Source organism: Periophthalmus magnuspinnatus, chromosome 21 (assembly GCF_009829125.3).
Source record: "Periophthalmus magnuspinnatus isolate fPerMag1 chromosome 21, fPerMag1.2.pri, whole genome shotgun sequence".
NCBI lineage: Eukaryota > Metazoa > Chordata > Actinopteri > Gobiiformes > Gobiidae > Periophthalmus > Periophthalmus magnuspinnatus.
In genome coordinates this window covers 2594596-2618945 of record NC_047146.1, presented here as the reverse complement: position 1 = coordinate 2618945, position 24350 = coordinate 2594596, and the positions used below count along the sequence as shown (strand labels likewise).

The following is a 24350-nucleotide window of genomic DNA, read 5'->3' as shown; positions in this document are numbered from 1 at the left end:
AAATCCTCCATAAACCTGTGTGTTCTTTTCTCTTTTTTTCTCTTTAAATGTGTTTTCCTGAACATTCTGACCCATTAAACTCCGGCTGAACGTGTCCCTCTCTCCCAAACAAACCCGGGCTGGGATTGGACCCTGGCTGCGTCGTCTTTGTTTACCCACAGATGGACTTTCACTGGGTTCTTATCTCCTCGGGTCATTTCCACCTGCACCTCCACCTGCACCATGCTCCTCCGCCTGTGCTGCCTCCTGCTCTGCCCGGGATCGGCGCTCCTCCTGGGGGACTTGGTGTTCCGATGCCCCCCCTGCACGGCCGAGCTCCTGGCCCTGTGTCCCGACGTGCCGGACTTCTGCGGGGAGATCGTGAGGGAGCCCGGGTGCGGGTGCTGTCCCGTTTGCGCCCGGGTGGAGGGGGAGTTCTGTGGGGTCTACACGCCCAGATGCTCCTCGGGTTTGAGGTGTTACCCCACGCCCGGAGCCCTGTACCCCCTGCAGGACCTGCTCATGGGACTGGGGAGGTGTGGGCAGAGGGTGGAGCTCCCGGAGGTGACCAACGGTGAGTCAGGGTGTTTCATTAAAGCTTCACCGTGTAACTTTTCCGTTCAGTTTATCTTCTTACGGCAGCAGTTGGACTAAACCAGAACCAAACCAGGACTAAAGAGCCTGTAGATGAGGCTCAGTCTGTAGAGCTCCTTTTCAGGTGGAACCTCCGTGACCTCCTGGTCTCCATGGCGATGTTAATGCCTGAAATGTTCCACAGTATGGCATTAAACTTAATTTCTTAGCCGTTGTTTTCAAAGGTCAAAGACGATAAACAAACACAGCAACACAAAACCGAGCGGGTGGTGCAGTCTCCAAACACACGGACTAAACTAAGGCCTCTGGACTGGTTTAGTCCTGGTTTAGTCCTGGTTTAGTCCTGTTTAATCCCGGTTTAGTCCCGGTTTAGTCCCGGTTTAGTCTTGGTTTAGTCCCGGTTTAGCCCCTGTTTAGTCCCGGTTTAGTCCCGGTTCAGTCCCGGTTTAGTCCCAGTTTAATCCCTGTTTAGTCCCGGTTCAGTCCCGGTTCAGTCCCGTTTTAATCCCTGTTTAGTCCCGGTTTAGTCCTGGTTTAGTCCTTGTTTAGTCCCGGTTTAGCCCCTGTTTAGTCCTTGTTTAGTCCTTGTTTAGTCCTGGTTTAGTCCCGGTTTAGTCCTGGTTTAGTCCTGGTTTAGTCCCTGTTTTGTCTCGGTTTAGTCCTGGTTTAGTCCCTGTTTAGTCCTGGTTTAGTCCCGGTTTAGTCCTGGTTTAGTCCCTGTTTTGTCTCGGTTTAGTCCTGGTTTAGTCCCTGTTTAGTCCTGGTTTAGTCCTGGTTTAGTCCCGGTTTAGTCCCGGTTTAGTCCTTGTTTAGTCCTGGTTTAGTCCTGGTTTAGTCCTGGTTTAGTCCCGTCTTAGATCTGTTTTGTTCTTTGTTTCTGGTGAATCAGACTCCTGTGTGTTTTTTTTATGGCTCTTTCTCTGTCATTATTTTGATGACACATTGAACTCCGACTCCCATGATGCTCTGCGCCTGTGTACATCTGGTCTGTGTGTGTGTGTGTGTGTGTGTGTGTGTGTGTGTGCAGGTGGGACACTGGGCAGCTGGAGGTGTGTTTTGCTGGGGGCTTGTTTCACAAACTCTGTGTAACTCATTTAGAGCCTGAACCTCAGGGGGAGTCTGGTCATTAGTCTGGTCCTGAGTCTGGTCATGAGTCTGGTCAGGAGTCTGGTCAAGAGTTTGGTCCTGAGTCTGGTCCTGAGTCTATTCATGAGTCTGGTCAAGAGTCTGGTCATGGGTCTAGTCTTGAGTCTGGTTGTGAGTCTGGTCATGGGTCTGGTCCTGAGTCTGGTCATGGGTCTAGTCTTGAGTCTGGTTGTGAGTCTGGTCGTGAGTCTGGTCATGAGTCTGGTCCTGATTCTGGTCATCTTGTCATGAGTCTGGTCATGGGTCTAGTCTTGAGTCTGGTCCAAAGTCTGGTCCTGAGTCTGGTCTGGTCTGGTCGTGAGTCTGGTCATGGGTCTATTCCTGAGTCTGGTCATGAGTCTGGTTGTGAGTCTGGTCGTGAGTCTGGTCATGGGTCTATTCCTGAGTCTGGTCATGAGTCTGGTCCTGAGTTTATTCATGAGTCTGGTCCTGAGTCTCGTCGTGAGTCTGGTCCTGAGTCTGGTCATGGGTCTAGTCTTGAGTCTGGTTGTGAGTCTGGTCATCTGGTCATGGGTCTGGTCCTGAGTCTGGTCGTGAGTCTGGTCATGGGTCTAGTCTTGAGTCTGGTCCAAAGTCTGGTCCTGAGTCTGGTCTGGTCGTGAGTCTGGTCATGGGTCTATTCCTGAGTCTGGTCATGAGTCTGGTTGTGAGTCTGGTCGTGAGTCTGGTCATGGGTCTATTCCTGAGTCTGGTCATGAGTCTGGTCCTGAGTTTATTCATGAGTCTGGTCCTGAGTCTCGTCGTGAGTCTGGTCCTGAGTCTGGTCATGGGTCTAGTCTTGAGTCTGGTTGTGAGTCTGTTCATCTGGTCATGGGTCTGGTCCTGAGTCTGGTCGTGAGTCTGGTCATGGGTCTAGTCTTGAGTCTGGTCCAAAGTCTGGTCCTGAGTCTGGTCTGGTCGTGAGTCTGGTCATGGGTCTATTCCTGAGTCTGGTCATGAGTCTGGTTGTGAGTCTGGTCATGGGTCTATTCCTGAGTCTGGTCATGAGTCTGGTCCTGAGTTTATTCATGAGTCTGGTCCTGAGTCTCGTCGTGAGTCTGGTCCTGAGTCTGGTCATGGGTCTAGTCTTGAGTCTGGTTGTGAGTCTGGTCATCTGGTCATGGGTCTGGTCCTGAGTCTGGTCATGAGTCTGGTCCTGAGTCTGGTCATGAGTCTGGTCCTGAGTCTATTCATGAGTCTGGTCCTGAGTCTGGTCCTGAGTTTATTCATGAGTCTGGTCCTGAGTCTCGTCGTGAGTCTGGTCATGGGTCTAGTCTTGAGTCTGGTTGTGAGTCTGGTCATCTGGTCATGGGTCTGGTCCTGAGTCTGGTCATGGGTCTAGTCTTGAGTCTGGTTGTGAGTCTGGTCGTGAGTCTGGTCATGAGTCTGGTCCTGATTCTGGTCATCTTGTCATGAGTCTGGTCATGGGTCTAGTCTTGAGTCTGGTCCAAAGTCTGGTCCTGAGTCTGGTCTGGTCGTGAGTCTGGTCATGGGTCTATTCCTGAGTCTGGTTGTGAGTCTGGTCATGGGTCTATTCCTGAGTCTAGTCATGAGTCTGGACATGAGTCTGGTCCTGAGTCTGGACATGAGTCTGGTCATGAGTCTGGTCTTGAGTCTTGTTGTGAGTCTGGTCCTGAGTCTGGACATGAGTCTGGACATGAGTCTAGTCATGAGTCTGGACATGAGTCTGGTCCTGAGTCTGGTCCTGAGTCTGGTCATGATTCTGGTCCTGAGTCTGGACATGAGTCTGGTCATGAGTCTGGTCATGATTCTGGTCCTGAGTCTGGACATGAGTCTGGTCATGAGTCTGGTCTTGAGTCTTGTTGTGAGTCTGGTCCTGAGTCTGGTCCTGGGTCTGGTCATGAGTCTGGTCTTGAGTCTTGTTGTGAGTCTGGTCCTGAGTCTGGTCATGAGTCTGGTCCTGAGTCTTGTTGTGAGTCTGGTCATGAGTCTGGTCCTGAGTCTGGTCATGATTCTGGTCCTGAGTCTGGACATGAGTCTGGTCCTGAGTCTGGTCCTGAGTCTGGTCATGAGTCTGGTCCTGAGTCTGGTCCTGAGTCTGGTCATGAGTCTGGTCCTGAGTCTGGTCGTTAGTTGGTTGCCTGAGGTTGAAGATAAAAACAAACGATGTCCTGATCTCGAGCCCAGAGACTCATCGTTTCATCTTCATCAGAGAAACTGAGTGAACAGGAAACGGAGAAAAAACAGAAAGAGACAAAGACAAACAGACTGTGGAGCGCCCCCTGCAGGATCAGCAGAGTCAGGACACGGAGCGACTCCAACGTCCCGTCTGAGACAAACGGGGACGACGTGGTGTTTGTTTTTCACTTTTCTGATGTCGGTCGTCTTTAACTCTATCGTTGCTATGGTAACAGTGTCATCACCTCCAGGTCACGTCTGCGGCTCGTGTCCAAACAGGAAGTAAAAATATAAACTTCACCAAAATGATCAAGTTCTTAAATCTAAAGTTGTTTTCGTGACTTGAGTGACCTGCAGATTCTTCTCCAAACTCAGACTTTTACCGTCGCTTCATTTTAGACCAAACTCCTGACTCAGCGGCGTTCCTCCTCTGACCCCGCCCCCTGCCCCGCCCCTGCCCCGCCCCCGCCCCTGCCCCGCCCCGCCCCATCCTCTGCTCGCTCTTCTCTCCCTCTCTTCTCTTTCTCCTCTGCTCTCTTGCTCTTATCTCTCACCTTTCTCTCTCTCTCTCTCTCTCTCTTCTCCCTCCCTCCCTTTGTCCTCTTCTCTGTTTTCTCTCTCTCCTTTGCTCACTTCTCTCTTTCTCCTCTTTACCCTCTCTCTTCTCTCCCTCCTTCTGTCCTCTGCTCTTTTCTCTCAGTCTCTCTCTTCTCCCTCTCTTCTCTCCCTCCCTCTCTTCTCTCCCTCTGCCCTCTGCTCTTGTCTCTCTTTCTACTTTCCCCCCTCCCTCTATTCTGTCTTTCCCTCCCTCCCACCCTCTGTCCTCTGCTCTCTTCTCTCTCCCTCCCTCTCTTCTCTCCACCCCTCTCTCTTCTCTCCCTTTGTCCTCTGCACTCTTTTCTCTCCCTCCCTCTCTCCTCCCTCCCTCCTCCTCTCTCCTCCTCCTCTCTTCTCCTTTCTCCTCCTCTTCTTTTCTCCTCCTCTCTCCTCCCCCTCTCCTCCTCCTCTCTCCTCCCTCCCTCCCCCTCTCCTCCTCCTCCTCTATACTCCCCCTCTCCTCCTCCCTCCCTCCCTCTCTCCTCCCTCCCCCTCTCCTCCTCCCTCCCTCCCTCTCTCCCCCTCCCTCTCTCCTCCTCTCTCCTCCTCCTCTCTCCTCCTCCTCTCTTCTCCGGGGCACATCTCCTCTCTCCTCCTCTCTTCTCCCTCTCTCCTCCCTCTCTCCTCCTCCTCTCTTCTCCTCCTCCCTCTCTCTTCTCCTCCTCTCTCCTCCCTCTCTCCTCCTCTCCTCTCTCCTCTCTTCTCCAGGGCACGTCTCCTCTCTTCTCCTCCTCTCTCCTCCTCCTCTCTTCTCCTCTCTCCTCCTCTCTCCTCCCCCTCTCCTCCTCTCTTCTCCTCCTCTCTCCTCTCTTCTCCTCCTCTCTCCTCTCTTCTCCTCTCTCCTCCTCTCTTCTCCGGGGCACGTCTCCTCTCTTCTCCCCCTCTCCTCCTCTCTTCTCCTCCTCTCTTCTCCTCTCTCCTCCCTCCCTCTCTCCTCTCTTCTCCTCCTCTCTTCTCCTCCTCCTCCTCTCCTCTCTTCTCCGGGGCATGTCTCTTCTCCTCCCTCACTCCCTCCCCCTCTCCTCCTCTCTCCTCCCCCTCTCTTCTCCTCCCTCCTCCTCTCTCCTCCTCCTCTCTTCTCCTCCTCCTCCTCTCCTCTCTTCTCCGGGGCACGTCTCTTCTCCTCCCTCACTCCCTCCCCCTCTCCTCCCCCTTTCCTCCTCCCTCCTCCTCTCTCCTCCTCCTCTCTTCTCCTCCCTCCTCCTCCTCTCTTCTCCTCCCTCTCTCCTCTCTTCTCCTCCCTCTCTCCTCTCTCCTCCTCCCCCCCTCTCCTCCTCCTCTCTTCTCCGGGGCACGTCTCCTCTCCTCCTTCACTCTCTCCTCTTCCTCTCTCCTCCCCCTCTCCTCCTCTCTTCTCCCCCTCTCCCCCTCTCCTCCTCCTCTCTTCTCCTCTCTCCTCGTCTCCTCTCTTCTCCAGGGCACGTCTCCTCTCTTCTCCTCCTCTCTCCTCCCCCTCTCCTCCCTCTCTCCTCCCCCTCTCCTCCTCTTCCTCTCCTCCTCTTCCTCTCCTCTCCTCCTCTCTTCTCCTCCTCTCTTCTCCTCCTCTCTCCTCCTCCTCTCTCCTCCTCCCCCTCTCCTCCTCTCTTCTCCTTCCTCCTCCTCTCTTCTCTCTTCTCCTCCCTCCTCCTCTCTCCTCCTCCTCTCTTCTCCTCCTCTCTCCTCCCTCTCTCCTCTCTCTCTCCTCTCTTCTCCTCTCTTCTCCTCCCTCTCTCCTCCTCTCTCCTCCTCCCTCTCTCCTCTCTTCTCCGGGGCACGTCTCCTCTCTCCTCCTCTCTTCTCCTCCTCTCTTCTCCTCCTCTCTCCTCTCTTCTCCTCCTCTCTTCTCCTCCTCTCTCCTCTCTTCTCCTCTCTCCTCCTCTCTTCTCCGGGGCACGTCTCCTCTCTTCTCCTCCTCTCTCCTCCCTCCCTCTCTCCTCTCTTCTCCTCCTCCTCCTCTCCTCTCTTCTCCGGGGCACGTCTCTTCTCCTCCCTCACTCCCTCCCCCTCTCCTCCTCCCTCCTCCTCTCTCCTCCTCCTCTCTTCTCCTCCCTCCTCCTCTCTCCTCCTCCTCTCTCCTCTCTCCTCCCTCCCTCTCTCCTCTCTTCTCCTCCTCTCTTCTCCTCCTCTCTTCTCCTCCTCCTCCTCTCCTCTCTTCTCCGGGGCACGTCTCTTCTCCTCCCTCACTCCCTCCCCCTCTCCTCCTCCCTCCTCCTCTCTTCTCCTCCCTCCTCCTCTCTCCTCCTCCTCCCCCTCTCCTCCTCTCTCCTCCCCCTCTCCCCCTCTCCTCCTCCTCTCTTCTCCGGGGCACGTCTCCTCTCCTCCCTCACTCTCTCCTCTTCCTCTCTCCTCCCCCTCTCCTCCTCTCTTCTCCTCCTCCCTCCCTCTCCTCCTCTCTTCTCCTCCTCCTCCTCTCTCCTCCCTCTCTTCTCCGGGGCACGTCTCCTCTCTCCTCCTCTCTTCTCCTCTCTTCTCCTCTCTTCTCCTCTCTTCTCCTCTCTCCTCCTCTCCTCCTCCTCTCTCCTCCCTCTCTCCTCCTCTCCTCCTCTCCTCCTCCTCCTCTCTTCTCCTCTCTCCTCCTCTCTCCTCTCTCCTCCTCTCTCCTCCCTCTCTCCTCTCTTCTCCGGGGCACGTCTCCTCTCTCCTCCTCTCTCCTCCTCTCTTCTCCTCTCTCCTCCTCTCTCCTCCTCCTCTCTCCTCCTCCTCTCTCCTCCTCTCTTCTCCTCTCTCCTCCTCTCTTCTCCTCTCTCCTCCTCTCTTCTCCGGGGCACGTCTCCCCTCTTCTCCTCCTCTCCTCCCTCCCCCTCTCCTCCCTCTCCTCCTCCTCTCTTCTCCGGGGCACGTCTCCTCTCTCCTCCTCTCTCCTCCTCTCTCCTCCTCTCTCCTCCTCCTCCCCCTCTCCTCCTCTCTTCTCCGGGGCTCGTCTCCTCTCTTCTCCTCTCTCCTCCTCTCTTCTCCTCTCCTCCTCCTCTCTTCTCCTCCTCCTCCCTCTCCTCCTCTCTTCTCCGGGGCACGTCTCCTCCTCTCTCCTCCTCCCTCTCCTCCTCCCTCTCCTCCTCTCTTCTCCTCTCCTCCTCCTCTCTCCTCTCCTCCTCCTCCTCCTCTCTCCTCCTCTCTTCTCCTCCTCCCTCTCTCCTCCTCTCCTCCTCCTCTCTCCTCCTCTCTTCTCCGGGGCTCGTCTCTTTAAACGTGTAATTTACCTGCAGATCCACACGAGGCGTAAACTTTATGTGTGTGTGTTAAATGTGTGGGAGCGCGGCCCCGGTGCATTGTGGGTGATTGTGGTTTAATAACGTGAGCTCAGTGAAACAGGAAGCCCCGAGGACAAAGCGACGCAGCGAAACAACCAGCGTCTTGTAATTATTAAACTGATAAACGAGAGACGAGCGGAAAACTGAGTCAGACCGAAAGGACCTCCCCCCCGGACCTGCTGTTCAGATTAACCCTCTACATCTTATTTTGAGTTTATTTTTCAATTTAATTTAATTTTTTTGTTATTTTGAGTTCTTTTTTTATTATTACTATATTTTTATTATCATAATTTTTTTTTTACTTTTTTTTGTTATTTAAAGTTTTGTTGGTTTTTTTTATACTTTTTTTGTTATTTTGAGTAATTTTTATTTTGAGTTAATTTTTGACTTTTTTTTGTTATTTTGAGTTTTATTTATTTATTTTTTTAAGTTATTTTATTTTATTTTATTTTTGTTATTTTGAGTTTTTGGTTTTTTTACTTTTTTGTTATTTTGAGTATTTTTTTATTTTGAGTTAATTTTTGACTTTTTTTGTTATTTTGAGTTTTCTTTCTTTCTTTCTTTCTTTTTTTAGTTATTTTAAGTTATTATTATTTTTTTGTTATTTTGAGTTTTATTTATTTATTTATTTAAGTTATTTTAAGTTATTTTATTTTTTATTTTTTTCTTATTTTGAGTTTATTTTGATTTTATTTTTTTGTTATTTTGATTTTATTTTTTTTTTCTTGTGTCCTCTCTCTGTAGCTCCTCCTGTCAGACTCATTAGAGGGGTTGGACTCTCCATTTCTCTGGCGTTGCCCGCGGGGGGCAGCGGCGAGCTGGTGTGGGCTCATTGCCCCACAGCTCAGCCGCCTCGTGTTGGGGTTCACTCCGGTGAACGAGAGGGTCGCGTCCCTGCGCCTCCGGGTCGGGGACAGGTCTCAAGCGCATCGTGAGGGTCTGCTGGGAACGTCTGGCGGAGCCCTCTGTCAGAGGGGTCTTCAACTCCCACCTCCGGGAGAGCTTCTCCCTGATCCTGAGGGAGGTTGGAGACATGGACTCCGAGTGGGCCATGTTCTCCACCTCTATTGTCGATGCGGCCGCTCGTAGCTGTGGTCGTAAGGTCTGCGGTGCTTTTTCACGGCAGCAATCCCCGAACCCGGTGGTGGACACCGGAAGTAAGGGATGCCGTCAAGCTGAAGCTGATGAGTACCGGCGGGCCAAGCGTGCTGCGGCTCGTGTTGTCGCAGAGGCAAAAACTCGGGGTTGGGAGGAGTTCGGGGAGGCCCGGTCATGGACCAGCTCTATACTCTCCATCGGGTCCTCGAGGCTCATGGGAGTATGCCCAACCAGTCCACGTGTTTTGTGGATCTGGAGAAGACATTCGACCGTGTCCCTCGTGGTGTCCTTTGGGGGGTGCTCTGGGAGTATGGGGTCCGGGGCTCTTTGCTAAGGGCTGTCCGGTCCCTGTATGACCAGAGCAGGAGCTGTGTTCATTGCCGGCAGTAAGTCAGACCTGTTCCCGGTGCATGTTGGACTCCGCAGGGCTGCCCTTTGTCACCGGTTCTGTTCATTATATTTATGGACAGAATTTCTAGGCGCAGCCAGGGGCCGGAGGGGGCCTGGTTTGGGAACCACAGGATTTCATCTCTGCTGTTTGCAGATGATGTTGTCCTGATGGCTTCTTCGAGCCAGGACCTGCAGCAGGCACTGGGGCGGTTTGCAGTCGAGTGTGAAGCGGCTGGGATGAGAATCAGCTCCTCCAAATCCGAGGCCATGGTTCTCGACCGGAAAAAGGTGGTTTGCTCTCTCCGGGTGGGTGGTGAGTCTCTGCCCCAAGTGGAGGAGTTCAAGTATCTCGGGGTCTTGTTCACGAGTGAGGGAAGGATGGAGCGTGAGATTGACAGGCGGATCGGTGCAGCGTCTGCAGTGATGCGGTCGCTGTATCGGTCCGTTGTGGTAAAGAAGGAGCTGAGCCGGAAGGCGAAGCTCTCGATTTACCGGTCAATCTACGTTCCTACACTCACCTATGGTCATGAGCTCTGGGTAATGACCGAAAGGACAAGATCACGGATACAAGCGGCTGAAATGGGCTTTCCTCCACAGGGTGGCCTGAGCTCGGTCACACGGGAGGAGCTCGGAGTAGAGCCGCTGCTCCTACACGTTGAGAGGAACCAGCTGAGGTGGCTCGGGCATCTGCTCAGGATGCCTCCTGGACGCCTCCCTAGGGAGGTGTTCTGGGCATGTCCCACCGGGAGGAGGCCCCGGGGAAGACCCAGGACACGCTGGAGGGACTATGTCTCTCGGCTGGCCTGGGAACGCCTTGGGGTCCCACCGGAGGAGCTGGAGGACGTGTCTGGGGTGAGGGAAGTCTGGGAGTCCCTGCTTAGACTGCTGCCCCCGCGACCCGGCCCCGGATAAGCGGAAGAAAATGGATGGATGGATGGGGGGGTGTTATTTTGAGTTTATTTTTATTTAATTTTTTTGTTATTTTGAGTTTATTTTTTCTTTTTGTGTCCTCTCTCTGTAGCTCCTTCTGTCAGACTCGTCATTTTGGTCTTAAATGTTTGAAGTTTTTTTTAGTTTTAATTTGTTTAAATCCATCACTGATCATTTTAAGTCTTACATCTTAAACAGACACGTCTTTTTCACATTAGTTTTTATTTTGTTTTATTTTTTCTTGTGCGTCTTGTGTGACTTGTGCGTCTTGTGTGACTTGTGTGACTTGTGCGTCTTGTGCGTCTTGTGTGACTTGTGCGTCTCGTGTTACTTGTGTGACTTGTGCATCTTGTGCGTCTTGTGTGACTTGTGCGTCTTGTGTGACTTGTGTGACTTGTGCATCTTGTGCGTCTTGTGTGACTTGTGCGTCTTGTGTGACTTGTGCGTCTTGTGTGACTTGTGTGACTTGTGCATCTTGTGCGTCTTGTGTGACTTGTGCGTCTTGTGTGACTTGTGTGACTTGTGCATCTTGTGCGTCTTGTGTGACTTGTGCGTCGTGTGACTTGTGCGTCTTGTGTGACTTGTGCGTCTTGTGTGTTCCAGAGGTGCTGGGCACAGAGACCCCTCCCCTCCTCCGTAGACCTCCTCTGGACCCCCGGGCCTGGCAGGAGGCCGCTCTGAAGCAGCACCTGAAGGAGATCAGGACCAGGATGAAGACCTGCCCCCTGGACGAGACCCGGGCTCCCAGGGTCCCACTGGTGAGACTCAAACACCAATGAGCTTTGTCATGGAGTCGGGGATTTAAGGTGAACTCATGACAACTGGGCGATTTATTTGATTTAATACAGTAAATAAACCAGAGAGTTCAAGGGTCTAGTCCATCTGAAAAATAATCAGATTTAATATTAGTGTGTTCATCTTTTGTCCAGAGCTTTAGTCGATTAATCTTTAGTCTTAATCCACCAAAATGTGTATAAATCGATAAATCATTTTATTTAGATTATAAGGATTTATATGAGACGACAGGAGAAAGGAGAAGTTTGGTGTTTTTTGGTGTTTAAATTTAAAAAATCAGATTAAGCTCATGATTTATATATTTTACATTGTTTTCTAGTACTTTTTTCTGCATAAATAGTAGTTTTTTGCATGAGCTCCCCCTGCAGGTGAGAGTGCAGATACACACAGATATGCTTTTGCCACGCCCCCTTTTTAGTCGACCAATCGATCGGCAGCACGTCTTTTGTCGACTGCAGCTGTAGATATTTCATGGCAAAATCCAATGTCATCAACAGGAAAATACAGTTTTTTAAATCCCAGAAATGTGATTTTGTTTGTAAATGATACACGACCAATGAGCTGCTTTGATTCAAATGAGTCACTGAAAATAAAAATAAAAAAGAAAGAAAAAAGTTTGGTTCTGGCTGGAGATGTGGCAGAGGATGTGGGGACCGGACTGATATGGCTCTGAATAAAAAACACGGAGATGATGTTGACGTCCTCGCTTAAAAACGCACACTACGGTCGCACACGGAGCCACGGTCGCACACGGAGCCGCGGTCGCACACGGAGCCGTGCGGTGCAGAAGTTCACGTCCTGGTCTGAACTGCGGCGTGTGACGTCCCTGAGGTGTGATAATCCTCACAATCCATTTGCTCCATACGATAAGTGACCCTTAAGTGAGGAATGTGGTCCCATGTTAAAGCTGCAGCAGATTTACAAACATGAAAGCACAAAGTGTGTGTGTGTGAGTGTGTGTGAGTGTGTGTGTGGGTGAGTGTGTGAATCTAACTGCGACAGGAAGGGCATCTGACCTAAACATCTAATAAATAAACCTGATAAAAGCGTCCTGATGCTGTGATGAGCCTGGACAAAAAGACCTCACCATTGCGTCTCCATGGAGATGTCATTTGTCGCGCAGTACAACTTTAAACACTTATTTCTACACGGAGATGCCAACATACAAGATTACAGGTCAGATCTGTGCAGAGGCGCCACCGCTCGCAACAAGAATGCGTGTTTTTTTTCAAGGTATTTTGGATCAATTTTGCTTAGTTTTTGTAAAAATCATCTTTTTTTTTTTTTTTTTTTGCTGCTGCTGCTAAAAAAGTACTACATGACAACACATAAGACTGCCCTGATTACAGCCAAGTGCATCTGATCACAAACACCTGGAGTTTGACGCGTGGATACCAGACCCCGCCTCCTCCTCCAAACCCCGCCCACTTTAGCAGCTCTATTTGAAAAAAAGTAGCGGTGGGTGGAGTTTTTCCGTCCCGTTTTAAAATCACAGACAAACAGTAAAAAAAACGTTTCCTCGTCTTCGTATCTTCTCGAGGACCGCTCACAGTCGCGTTCATAATCGTGTTTGACGGACGATCTTAAGTATGCGACCTCCGCTGACCTCTGACGGCCACCCACCCGGTCGCTCCCTCTCCTCAGCAGCTGCGTTCTCCCAAATTCAACCGGATGACGCGAAACCAGCGCTAAACCGGGACACAAACACGAAAACATATCTGCACAAACGGACCACCAAAGCCCTGCTCATTAACGCCGGACTTACAAACGCATTCTTTACACAAAATCCCACAAACACGACCTCACCGCGTCCCCAGATCTGACGTACACAAATGTTGTTCTTACTGATAACAATTACAGCTCTCATTTATGTTTAATCACAAAAACACTGCTGCGGTTTTGTGTTTTTGTCCCAACACAAAGCAGAACGAGCCTCACACGAGTCGCTCATTTGTGTTTTCGGTTCCAAAGCTGAAACGCAGCTGGTTTAAATATAAAAGCATCGTCTACGTAAAGCGTTTTTTTTAATGCCTCGTGGTCCAGGAAGTGCGTGATTTGCATGCGATTTGTTGTTAGCATAACCGTAAAACAACTTTAGATCACCGCAAACGGTTTGAAGGAGAATCTATGACACCTGTGGATCGTTATGTTATAAATTGCGTCCTGTCGTGCGTCCTGATTGGCTGTTGGACTGTAGACCATCGTGTCGTGCGTCCTGATTGGCTGTTGGACTGTAGACCATTGTGTCGTGCGTCCTGATTGGCTGTTGGACTGTAGACCATCGTGTCGTGCGTCCTGATTGGCTGTTGGACTGTAGACCATTGTGTCGTGCGTCCTGATTGGCTGTTGGACTGTAGACCATTGTCCATCAGTCTCCTCCGTGCCGTGTCTCCTGTCCAGTACAGAATGTGTTCAGACAAATTTACATAAACGTTGGATCTCAGTGTGACTCTGAAGTGCTGTACGTTTGCGATTTGTTTTCTCCCCGACAAAACCCACAATGTCGATGAAACGTTCTGCACCGACAAAGACGCCTACGAAGGTTTGAACTTTGAGAGAGTTTAAACGAGAGAGAAATGTGAGAAAATGTTAATGCCTGTGTGAGAAAAGTGTATAAAGTGTGTGGTGAGGGGTTTGACAGACAAAAACAGAGAGAATAATGTAAAAAATAAAGCTGATACTTCGCGGATTTCGCCTGTTGCGGGTTATTTTTAGAACGTGACCCCCGCGATAAACGAGGGACCAGTGTATTAATTTAAACGACTTAATAAAAGAAGCAAAGTTCGTGGACTTCTGCATTAGAAAACTGCAGCGTCCGGTGGGAAATGGACAAAGAAACGTAGCTGCACATCACACTAGCGAGTAGCAGATGCTTTTTTGTTTGTTTTCATTTGTACCAAATCCGCCGAATCCTGCGTTTATCTTCGACAAAGAAAATAAAAGCTGAAGGACGATGTAAATACAGAGCAGTGGATCTGAAAACGGGGATTGATCTGCAAAATAAGCGATTAAAGATGCACGGGTCGCTCCAAAAACAACTTGGAGACGGCGAACGCGAAGGAGAAACTACAATACGGTTCAAAATTTTGCAGAATTTTGGAAAATAGGTTTAATTTATCCCCAACTACTTGTGTTTTTCATGTTTTTAAGACGGTAAAAACCAGGTAGTATCTCGAAAACTAGTAAAAAAAAAAGAGCTAGGAGGTAAATCCATCTAAACGATATCCCAAACTGGTTATAATTAACATTCCCAAGTCGTTACACACACACGCACACACACGCACACACTGTACTAGACTCAAAGGGGCCTCCTCAGTGCGTTGCTCATTAACAGCGAGGCGAGGGTGTGATTCCCAGAACTGTCTTGTCTTTGTTGTTGCACAGTGGACACATCGGGTCACGGGGGCAGCTCTGCGGAGCGGCCCACACTTTATCCTATGGCTCCGCGGGCTTTTATACGAGTCTGAAGAGTTCAAACCGGGACGTGAACCTGCGCGCGGCACATGCTTCTAACGCGAGGTCATGCTAAGTGCAAGCGCTAATGCTAACGACGCCTTAAAGCGCCTAATTATCCACTTAAGATGTTGTTTTTTTTCTGCGTTTATCGTCAGATGGGGGTTCTCTGCTTTGGTTTTACCTCAGCTCTTCTTGTCCGCAAACGGCGCTTAAAGCCTCAATATGTAACATTTTGGCTAATAATGCTAATACAGTTTGGCTTAAAGCTTATCTCTGGTCAAGTGTCACGTTTTTATACAGCACTTTTCAACTTTGAAGTGACTGAAAGCGCTTTACATCAAGGATTCACGAGGACATTTTTTGTGTAACATAGAACCTTTAAAGTCAACACAACAAATTTTCATGTTTTTATTTAATTATTACTTGTTTTTTTGGGATAAAACCTGCAGTAAATATTTATCGAGTAATAATATGTAGCTTTGTAGCGGTTGAAAGTCACCTCTGCGATCCTTTTTGTTGTTTTTCTTCATTTTTTTGTTTCATTTCAGTTAAGTTTATTGCTCCTAAAACTTAGTAAAACATGTGCTGTCACTGTGAGTGGGCTCGCGCCTCCACAAACCTGACTCGTACTCGGCCAGGAGCAGGGCCTCATGTTCAAAAGTCACGTTTTTATGCAGCGCTTTTACACCTTCAAGGCTCAAAACGCTTGACACCGAGGGAAAAAACTCACACATTCAAACACCAGTGCACACAGACACTGGGGCGAGGAGGGTTAAGTGTCTTGCCCAAGGACACAACAACAACAACGTTCATCTGTGGGAGCTGGAATCGCACCGCCAACCTGTGAGTCCATTGAATCAGTGGACGAACGCCCTGCTAACTGAGCTGCTGTCGTCACGATTTCCATGGAGAATGTTCCGAAATGTGGCTTTCTGTTTCCATAAAATCGTGCCGGTGACTTTCCGCTCCCAAAAAGTTACATGTTATTACTTTATAAATATTTACCACAGGTTCTATCCCAACAAACCAAGTAATAATTTGAAAAAAAAAAAAAGCATGAAAATCTATAATAAAAATAAATAAATAAATAATAATAATAATAATAATAATAATTCACTTTAAATGTCCTGTATTACGCAACATTGACTCGTGTAGCTTTTAAATCATGTTCTAAAGCTGTTTTCTCCTCAAAAAAACACACCTGGAGTTGTGTTTTTGTTTCATTCACACACGTTTGAGTCACATCTCCAAAGCTCAAAACGCTCCGTTCCACCTTGTGATGTCATCAAGTGGTAGTCTTCAAGTTAACTCCTCCTCCTTTTACCTTCAGTTCAGTCGAGATAAGCGGCAACTCCAGGTCTGAAATGATCCAAATGATTCTAGAAATGAAGGCGCGTGGAGTTTAAAAACACAGCGGAGCACTTCCTGTATCGCCACTCGATGACATCACAAGGTGGAACAGAGTGTTTTACAGTTTGAGAGAAGAACTCAGCCTAAATGTGCAGGGTTTCTGTTTTAAACGTGTGTGAATCAAACAAACAAAAAAAACAAAACACAACTCTAGGTCTGTTTGCGACGAGGAAACATTAAAACGTAGATCACGAGCGCTAACTAACTTTATATTTATCTTTTTTTAGAGCGCGTGTCAGATGGAGCTGGACAAAGTGATGGAGGAAGTGTCGAAAATCACCACGGAGGACCACAAGGGACCTCTGGAGAACCTGTCCGAGCTCAAGTTCCCGAACTGCGACCGCTTCGGCCTCTACAACATCAAACAGGTGAGAAATGAGCGTGTAAGCGGCTAATGGCTAACGCTAGCTAGCTTGAGCCTGTAATGTTATTTGAGAGCGACAGCACAGACGAACTCACCTGTTTTACTTCCAGCTAAGTCGTTTTTTTTTTTGTTTTGGGTCAGATTGCATTACGGTAAACCTCATTTTTAAAGACTAACCACCTCAGACAGAGCAGTGCCTCCGGTTAGCGCCACACAAACCGCGCGAAAAGTTGAAAATTGACGATAACCGCTGCAAAATATCAATATAATTTAATACGTATGGACTTCATATGTGGCCTCTGTCCCTCTGTCCTCACATGATCTGAACTCACGATCAAACTTTTTCCCGTTTTTTTGGACCAAAATCGGACACATTTACCAAAAAAAGCTGAAGCCCGAATCTGGCGGCGCGCTCGGAGGCTTTACAACCGCACAGCTCTGCTTCCTGTCAAACTGTACGACGCATTCGAATCTGGTCCGTTTTCAAACATTCATAACTTTCTATTCCCATTAGAAGAATAAATAAATACAACACTTACATATTTTCTAATTTATTCTCAGACTTTTGGTTTGTAAGTCCCCGGTGTCCGAACCAGATGCTTCACAAATTGCTCCTTGGAATATTTACAGATACAAAACACATGCTCCAAGTCAGAATTTGTTATAAAACGGGAAGAAGTGACCTATTTCGACCTGGAATAATTCAAATTTGTATTGTTTTTTACGGTTGGTTGGATTTGTTGGTGCGTTTCCATTTTCCATTTGTCCTGAGGCTGGAGCGAGACACTTCAGCGACCTTAAACTGGAAATAAAATACTTTTGTTTCTCGACTAAACTGTGTATTTGGTGTTTTCACGGTGTTATCTGCTGCTCCTACTTATTTTTTTGGCACAATTTTATGTTCAAGTACCACGTGGCATCACATATGACTGCTCTGATCACAAACAGTTGGCTGCAGGGGCGGAGTTTGAAGAGTGGGTAGATGATAGACCAATCACGCTGTTTCTTGTACCTCCAGGCCCCGCCCCTCCTCCCTTCTCCTCACTCCCCCCCTTTAGTCCACCAGAGCCCACCCCTTTTGTCCTCCAGTCCACCCCTCACTCGCTTTAGTCCTCCAGACCCCGCCCCTCCCTCCTCCTCTCTTTCACTCCCCCCTGTAGTCCTCCAGACCCCGCCTCTTTTGTCCTCCAGACCCCGCCCCTTTTGTCCTCCAGACTCCGCCCCTCCTCATCCCTCCTTCACTCTCCCCTTTAGTCCTCCAGACCCCGCCCCTTTTGCCCTCCAGACCCCGCCCCTCACTCTCCTTAGTCCTCCAGACTCCGCCCCTCCTCATCCCTCCTTCTCTCTCCCCTTCAGTCCTCCAGACCCCGCCCCTTTTGTCCTCCAGACTCCACCCCTCACTCGCTTTAGTCCTACAGACTCCGCCCCTTCTCCTCCTTCACTCTCCCCTTTAGTCCTACAGACCCAACCCCTTTTGTCCACCAGACTCCGCCCATTTTAAAATCAGTTCTATTTGAACTGTAGATGTCGTGTTTCGGTGTTTTAGTTCCACTTTAATCTCTCTACGACTGTATTTTTGTACGTTTTATTGTGGTGGTCAGAGAGGCCACAGGCACAGATTAGTGACCACATCTTCACCTGTCTGTCCCAGGGCAGCTGTGGCACACGTACCTCTATGCTCAGTGCGTGCCTCTTTAAAATGTCCGCACGTGTTAAGCCGAGGTGTTCCGCTCTGCTCGCTCTATAAAAATTCCAGTAGCACTTGTACATTTTGCGTTTTATTTCCAGACGGACTGTTTTAATAGACTTCGTTTTTGGGTCTTTATGAACATCTGTGGTATTTTTATAAAGCTGAGTTATCGACGTGGCAACGATACACAACTTTACAGAGTTTAATACGACACAGATTGGACCAGAAAGTGAACACGAGCAGAGGTGGACAGAGATGTGTTGGGGGTTTTTTTTGTATTTTTTTCATGCCGGACACTGACAACGATTGTTTAAAATCAACAGAAAACCGATGTTCGATAAACTCTGTCGATATTTTCAGGCCGATTTTTGTTATTTTCCTCAAATTAAACGCATCCACAGCCCAGTTGTGCCGTAAAGTGGATACGAGAGCGGTGTAGTTCAGGGTTCTGACGCCACCTAGGACAACTTGAGCAGGACACGACGAAAATGCTAGTTAAATGCTAGTTAGCCAGGCTAGCTCAGACGTGACGCTACGGAAAACGGCATTTTAATCCATGAAATACGAAGCGATTAGGAGCTGGACGGTGCTCCGAGGGTTTAAATGAGTAACTTGATGCCAATTGTGTGTAGAAAAGTTAGAAAAGTGTTTGATTAATTCGTGGATTAACGGTAAGAGAAGAGACGGAGCGCAACAGGAAGCAACGCAAACCAGGAAGTGACGTCAGCAGCGCGCGCAGCCTTCCAGAGGACAAATGAGTTATTTCCTTCTCATTTTCCCGCTGAAGTCGTGTTTGTGGTGATTCACGTTTGACTAATCTTTAATCTCTTACGTCCGTGACGCCATTTTGTCGATCTGCCCCCGTTTTCACCAGTTTTATTGTCCTCGTTTTATTTTTTTTAATCGGTGATACGCGTAGGATTCAGCTGCGTCGCGTCGTCATTTTGGTGCAAGTAAAAAAAAAAAAAAAAGTGCTGCTTTCTAGCGTGACCTGTAGGGGGTGTCGACACCTCCACGGCGCTTTGTTGCGATGACGTTTACGGCGACGTCAGCTCCCGTTGGACACCGCAGTTTTCTAACGCGTCAGTCAGCGGATTTGTTTATTTTATTAAGTCGTTTTAGATGAATATTGTGATTTAAAACGTGCAAATTACGACGTAAACGTACAGCTTTAAGGCGTCTAGCTTTATGCGCAAGAGAATGGCGTCTTATTTATTTTGTTGTGGCGTCTCGTTCACCGTGGAAAGATTATAAACTGATAAAACGGAACATTCTGGACAAAGCCGTTACATCAAAAAGTTTTAATGTTTTAACAACTCAACGTGAACATAATCCTAAAAGGGGCGGGGTCTGGAGGTATAAGGAACAGTGCGATTGGTCCAACGTGTCCAAACTCCCCCCATGTGATCTGAAACACCCGGTTGTTATCAGGGCAGTCATTTGTGATGTTTTGTAGTACTTGAAATTGGGTTTTGGTTGTTTTTTTTGGAACAGAAAGCTGCAAATATACCTGGTTTGCGCTAAAAATGACAAGAAAAACAGCAGATAATGTTATAAAAATACAACATCAACTGTGTATTAGTCGTGAAAAAAGGAATTTAGGGTCGTTCTACGCGCTTCTGTTGTCAAATTGTGCTCGTTATAACTGTTTTCTTATTGTAGCAGACCACTTTGCTTAATGGCTCGCCTTAGTTTTCTTTTTTTCCCCATGATAATTCCCACTAGCAGTCGACAAAACGAAGAAAAACATAAGGTCGTTCATCGTAACCCCTGACGCGCATCTGGAGCGGCGCGAGCGAGTTTCAGCCAGGACGCGGAGGTTAAACGTTTCCTGTTCCTGGCTCCTCTTCCGTCGGCTCCGTCTCAGTGTCAAAACTCATTCTGGGATTAGCCTCCGCGCTAACAGAGGAGTGCGCTAGCTCGTCACGGCGATTACAAACTGCATTAGACGGTACGGGATGTGATTCGGTTCATCATCCCACAGGAGTCGTTTAAAGCGACTGATGTTTGCTGTTCCTCGTTGGATACAGACGAGAAAAGAACCGCGCACGTCGAGAAAGGAAAAAGTACGCTGGAACGTTTATGATTTTGAATGCGCTTTTGGGAAAAACCTGTTGAGGGCGCTACAGTGATGGGTCTCAATTCGACGGTTGCGTTTGAAAGACACTTACGTCACTTTTGCCGTCCCATTTCACGTGGCCGACAAATGTGCCCTGTGTTTCCATGGAGATCATCCGTAAACGAAGCGTGCGTCCGAGCAGGCTTCGCGCACCGCTGTATCCCATCATGCACCGCTCGTCACTTCTTCTACGCAAGAAACAAGGTATATTTTCTTAAAGTTATGTAATACTCGCTACAGTTGAGTAAAAAAAATCACCTTTAACATTTTATTTGCCTGTTGATTTTCAAAGGGAAAGACTAATTCCTCACTTCATTCAATCAAAACAGAAATAAACGGCAGCGACGACAACTCCTCGACTCTTCAATTAAATAATAAAATTGAGGTTGACGGAGGCTACACAGAGGAGCGCCCTTCTCCGGCCGGGTCCTTCGAATGGTACTTCAAAGTGTGCAACCTTTGAAGTGTGCAACCTTCGAAGTGTGCAACCTTCAAAGTGTGCAACCTTCGAAGTGTGCAACCTTCGAAGTGTGCAACCTTCAAATTGTAACCTTCAAAGTGTGCGACCTTCAAAGTGTGCGACCTTCAAAGTGTGCAGCCTTCAAAGTGTGCAACCTTCAAAGTGTGCAACCTTCAAATTGTAACCTTCAAAGTGTGCGACCTTCAAAGTGTGCAACCTTCAAAGTGTGCAACCTTCAAATTGTAACCTTCAAAGTGTGCGACCTTCAAAGTGTGCGACCTTCAAAGTGTGCGACCTTCAAAGTGTGCGACCTTCAAAGTGTGCAACCTTCAAAGTGTGCAACCTTCAAATTGTAACCTTCAAAGTGTGCGACCTTCAAAGTGTGCAACCTTCAAAGTGTGCAACCTTCAAATTGTAAGACCTTCAAAGTGTGCAACCTTCAAAGTGTGCAGCCTTCAAAGTGTGCAACCTTCAAATTGTAACCTTCAAAGTGTGCAACCTTCGAAGTGTGCAACCTACAAAGTGTGCAGCCTTCAAATTGAGACAGAACCAAACCAGAAGTGACAGTAGCTTAGATAATTGAGCGTTTGTCCACTGATCCACAGGTTGGCGGTTCGAGTCCCGCTCTCAGCAAGAAAACTTAACCGACCTCATCAAAGTGTCTGTGTGCACTGGTGTGTGAATGTGTGTGTGGTTCTTTGATGTAAAGAGCTTTGAGTGACTTGAAAGTGGAAAAGCACCACAGTGTTCCCTCGTTAAGGAAGGAAGGAAGGAAAGAAAGAAAGAAGGAAGGAAAGAAGGAAGGAAAGAAAGAAACTAAAATGGTACGATGAAGGAAAGCATTAGGAAAGGAGCGAACTAGGAAGAAAAGAAGAAAAAGAAACAAAGAGAAAAGCCTGGGATGGAGGATGAAAGACAGAAAGAAGAAAAGAAAGAATAGTGGATAAAGAAAGAAAGGAAGGAATAAAACTGGAATGGTAGGATGAAGGAAAGAATCATGAAAAGAGGGATGTGGAAAGGAAAGAACAGAAAGGAAGGAAAAGAAAAAGAATGTCCTCCCATTTCTCTCTCGTTTAAACTCTCTCAAAGTTCAAACCTTCGTAGGCGTCTTTGTCGGTGCAGAACGTTTCATCGACATTGTGGATTTTGTCGGGGAGAAAACAAATCGCAAACGTACAGCACTTCAGAGTCACACTGAGATCCAACGTTTATGTAAATTTGTGTCCCTGATTGGCTAATCCACCTGTCAATCACGGCTGTCTTTACCGCGCTCACGTCTTCAGAAAGTATTGCAGAAGTGTGGATTTTGGACCCCAGGCACGTCGTCCTCTTTTCAACGCAGAATAATGTTGTGATTTTGTCTCGTCCTCACGTCGGACTCCTTTCCTCGTCAGTCGCCGTGTCTCTGGCGCCGCTCTCTCGTCCGACAGGTGTTTTCCACGGCGTCTCCTTCGTGATCTTTACACCTGCAGCGACGTTACGGTGATCTGCAGCTCTCCTCTGTCACAAATTTGGACGTTTTTAAACCGGGGGGAGCCGTTTTAGCTTCGGTCTGTCTGCTCCTTACGCTCACGGAGACTTATGAGGCCACGGAATCGTAAAAAATCATAAAACGTGAGAGCGCAGGAGACAGGAGACAGGAGGAAACATGTCAGCTAGAGTTACTACCCCGGGGAGAGAAAGTACTGCGTCTGCGGACAGAAGCTTCGACGGGTTTAACTCAAGCGGCTGTAAAATATGAAAACGAATGTGACGAACTGAACGTGGTCCTGGCTGTGGCTTTGGTCGGTCCCTGCGGATTCAAAAGTCCGATTCGTTTTAAAGGGACTTATTCGAAAATGAAAGGCCCTGCACCTGTTTTCTTCACGTGTCAGGACGTACACGTAGGATTTTTCAGTCTTAAACAATTTTTTTTAAAACACGCAACATAAAGGACAAGACCAGACACGGAGGAGAATCGCAGCGGGACACGGCAGAGAAGAGACCGTACGCCGCAAGCTGAAAGGTACGAGTTCGCCGGGCGTCAGCTGCTTCCCGTCGAGAGTAAAACGATTTAAGACTCTAAAGCGTTTCAAAGATCAGAGGATACGACGCGACGGATCAGCTCAGAGTCGATACCACGCACACGAGGACGGCGGCGGGTTTAAGATCGGCCGCGACACTCAGACCAAAGTCGAGTCACTCCAGGGAGAAACAAACTTGGTCCTAATTCGGCACTTTATCCTGTAGCTTAAGTCAAACAAATGTGTTACTCCGTACGACGCCGCGCGGTTTGGCAAAATGAGTAAGAGTAGGGTTAGCAACAGGTTTGATTGACAGTGTCATCTTCAACAGCCTCGCTCCTGATTGGCTCTTTGGTTGCTCTTCTCTCCCTCCTCTCCCTCCCTCCCTCCTTCTCTGCCTCCCTCCTTCTTTATCTCCCTCTCTTCTCTCCATCCCTAAACACTTTACGTTTCGCTGTTGTCATCTCCCCTTCTTTCTCTTCCCTCTCGCTCCTGCTTGCCCCCGCTCTCCTCCTCCCACTCTATCACTCCTCCCTCTCTTCTCTCTCTCCCTCCTTCCCTCCTCCTCTCCCTCCCTCTCTCCCTCCCTCCTCCTCCTCTCCCTCTCTCCCTCCTTCTCTTCATCCCTAAACACTTCACATTTAGCTGTTGTCATCTATATCTCCCCTTCTTTCTCCTCCCGCTCTCTCCTGCTTGCTCCCCACTCTCCTCCTCCTCCTCTCCCCTTCTCCCACCCCCTCCCTCCTTCTCTTCTCACTCTCCCTTTCTTCTCTTCATCCCTAAACACTTCACATTTAGCTGTTGTCATCTCCCCTTCTTTCTCCTCCCTCTTTCTCCTGCTCCCCCCTTGCTCCCTGCTCTCCTCCTCTCTCTCCCTCTCCCTCCCCCTCTCCCCCTCCCTCCCTGTTTAATAAGAACAATCTACGTGTTCATTTTATTTGTTAGTTCTTTTTTTAAATTGATTTTTTTATTTATTTATTTTTTTAAACATTATTATGACCTTGAAATATTAAATAACATTATATTTTATTATTTTTTGTCGCTCAAAACAAGCGTCACACTCACATTTATGGAGAAATCTGCGTTGGGAGTCGTGTCGATGTTCGGATCCACAAACGTCTTTGAGCAGCTTTTCTCCACCATGAACTACGTCAAAGGTCGTGACCCCTGTGTTAGTCGATTCATAATGTTGTTTAGATGTTAAGGATTTAAACGAGACAAGAGCCGAAAACAGAAGTCGTGAGTGAGTTTTTTTTTTTAGTATTTACATTTAAAACGTCAGATTAAACTCTTGATTCACAAAGAAACGTCCAAATCTGTCGACTGGACGTAAAGTTGTATCTGCGAAGACGTTTTGAATTTTCTTTTACTCTGGATCATGTTCGTGCGTCACAATTTTAACCCGTCTTTATATAAATGCTCTGTTTTCTACGACTTTTTCCTGCATAAACAGTAGTTGTTGCATGAGCTCCCTCTGCAGGTGAAGTCGTGTAAGTGCAGTTTGAGTGAGATACACAGATACGATATAGTTTTGAGTTTGCCCCGCCCCTTTTTAGTCGACCAATCGATCGGCAGCACACGGCTTTAGTCCGACAAGGATTTCTTTAGGGGACTGAAGCGCTTGTTAGCATGCTAGTTGTTGTTAGCTTTAGCATCACAGCAGAACAGTAAAAATCGAGTGTCTGATTGACTTTGCTGCATCATACGGACGCCATTTTGAGGACCTAACTCACATTGACACATAACGAAACATGTGGCTCATGGTATTTATGAACATCTGTTATTTTTATTATGCAGCAGTTTTTTCTTTCTCTCTCTTCCCTTCTCTGCCTTTCTCTCTCTCTTTTCACTTTCTCATTCTCTCTCCCCTCTTTCCTCTCTCAACCCTCTCCTCCTTTCTCACTCTCCCTTCTTCTCTTTCCCTCCTCTCCCTCTCCTACTCACTCTTCCACTCTCTCGTCTCCTTCATCTCTC

General features: G+C 48.2%; 1 protein-coding gene across 1 annotated transcript in view; it reads left to right on the top strand.

The window, feature by feature from the left end:
* The first annotated feature begins 204 nt into the window (after positions 1–204).
* LOC117389232 (insulin-like growth factor-binding protein 2-B) overlaps positions 205–24350 on the top strand; it is a 30965-nt gene continuing 6819 nt past the window's right edge. Inside the window, exons 1-3 of the mRNA XM_033986876.2 lie at positions 205–553; positions 10683–10837; positions 15968–16108. Coding sequence (XP_033842767.1) covers positions 223–553; positions 10683–10837; positions 15968–16108 — 627 coding nt within the window. The 5' untranslated portion in view covers positions 205–222. The remainder of the gene's footprint in view (positions 554–10682; positions 10838–15967; positions 16109–24350) is intronic.